This window comes from Echinops telfairi, unplaced genomic scaffold (assembly GCF_000313985.2).
Source record: "Echinops telfairi isolate 266 unplaced genomic scaffold, ASM31398v2 ScPeMD7_22;HRSCAF=79, whole genome shotgun sequence".
NCBI lineage: Eukaryota > Metazoa > Chordata > Mammalia > Afrosoricida > Tenrecidae > Echinops > Echinops telfairi.
In genome coordinates, this window is record NW_022103919.1 from 12887935 (window position 1) to 12888839 (window position 905).

The 905-nt window shown below is 40.0% G+C and overlaps 1 protein-coding gene across 1 annotated transcript in view; it reads left to right on the top strand.

The window, feature by feature from the left end:
* Positions 1–905, top strand: part of TMC1 (transmembrane channel like 1) — a 148137-nt gene that overhangs the window by 99897 nt on the left and 47335 nt on the right. The window contains exon 11 of the mRNA XM_013007512.1: positions 148–342. Within this exon, the coding sequence (XP_012862966.1) occupies positions 148–342 (195 nt within the window). The remainder of the gene's footprint in view (positions 1–147; positions 343–905) is intronic.

A 905-nucleotide genomic window follows, 5' to 3' on the forward strand; every position in this document is an offset into this window, starting at 1 on the left:
CCCACCTGCTGGGAAGACTCATGCACTAGATTTAGTGTACATTATCCTTCCTCCTGTTCTGATGTTTCCCGACATGACTTCTGAGTTTACGGTACTTTTCGTTGCTAAGGATTCCTTTTCTGACTCTGTTCTTTTGCCTCCGTACAGGAAGCTATCATGGAAGAAAAAGCTGCCCAAGTAGAAGAGAACGTCCACTTGATAAGATTCCTGAGGTTTCTCGCTAACTTCTTCGTGTTTCTAACACTTGGCGGGAGTGGATACCTCATCTTTTGGGCAGTGAAGCGATCCCAGGAATTTGCCCAGCAAGATCCTGACACCCTTGGGTGGTGGGAAAAAAATGAAGTTCGTCCCTGCATGATTTTTACGTGCTTAGAACCTGAGATGTTCTATTTTGTGGGTTACGCTTCTGCGGTGGAACATTACTTAATGCTCTACTCTGTGTGGCTCCACCTTATAGTTAATGAATCCTGTTCTACACTTTCTACCCTGTTCCAATTTTATTTCTAAATCTATCTATTGTGTATTTTTGGTTTTCATTCTGTGACATACTGAAATGTTCTAGTGGGGGAAAAAAATCTTAGAAACATATAATCCAAACCTGTATTTTTACACACAACAATGATGAATTTCAGGAAATTAGGTTCACGATTCAAACAGGGAAGTTTAGAACCCAAGGATCTTGATGTAAAGCCTAAGATTGGTCCTATGACTACTCCTTGCTTTCTCTGTAGATCTTACAATTGATTTTGAAAGGCAGAAGTGTTCGAATGCTTTAAAACGGTTATGATGAAGCCCATAACCCCTAAATTCTCATTATTTGCAGTAGTTATCTTCTCTAGTACAAAGGGTTAAAAACCAAAAGATTTGTGGTTCCAACCCATTTAGAGGCACATCTTGGAAAAGAG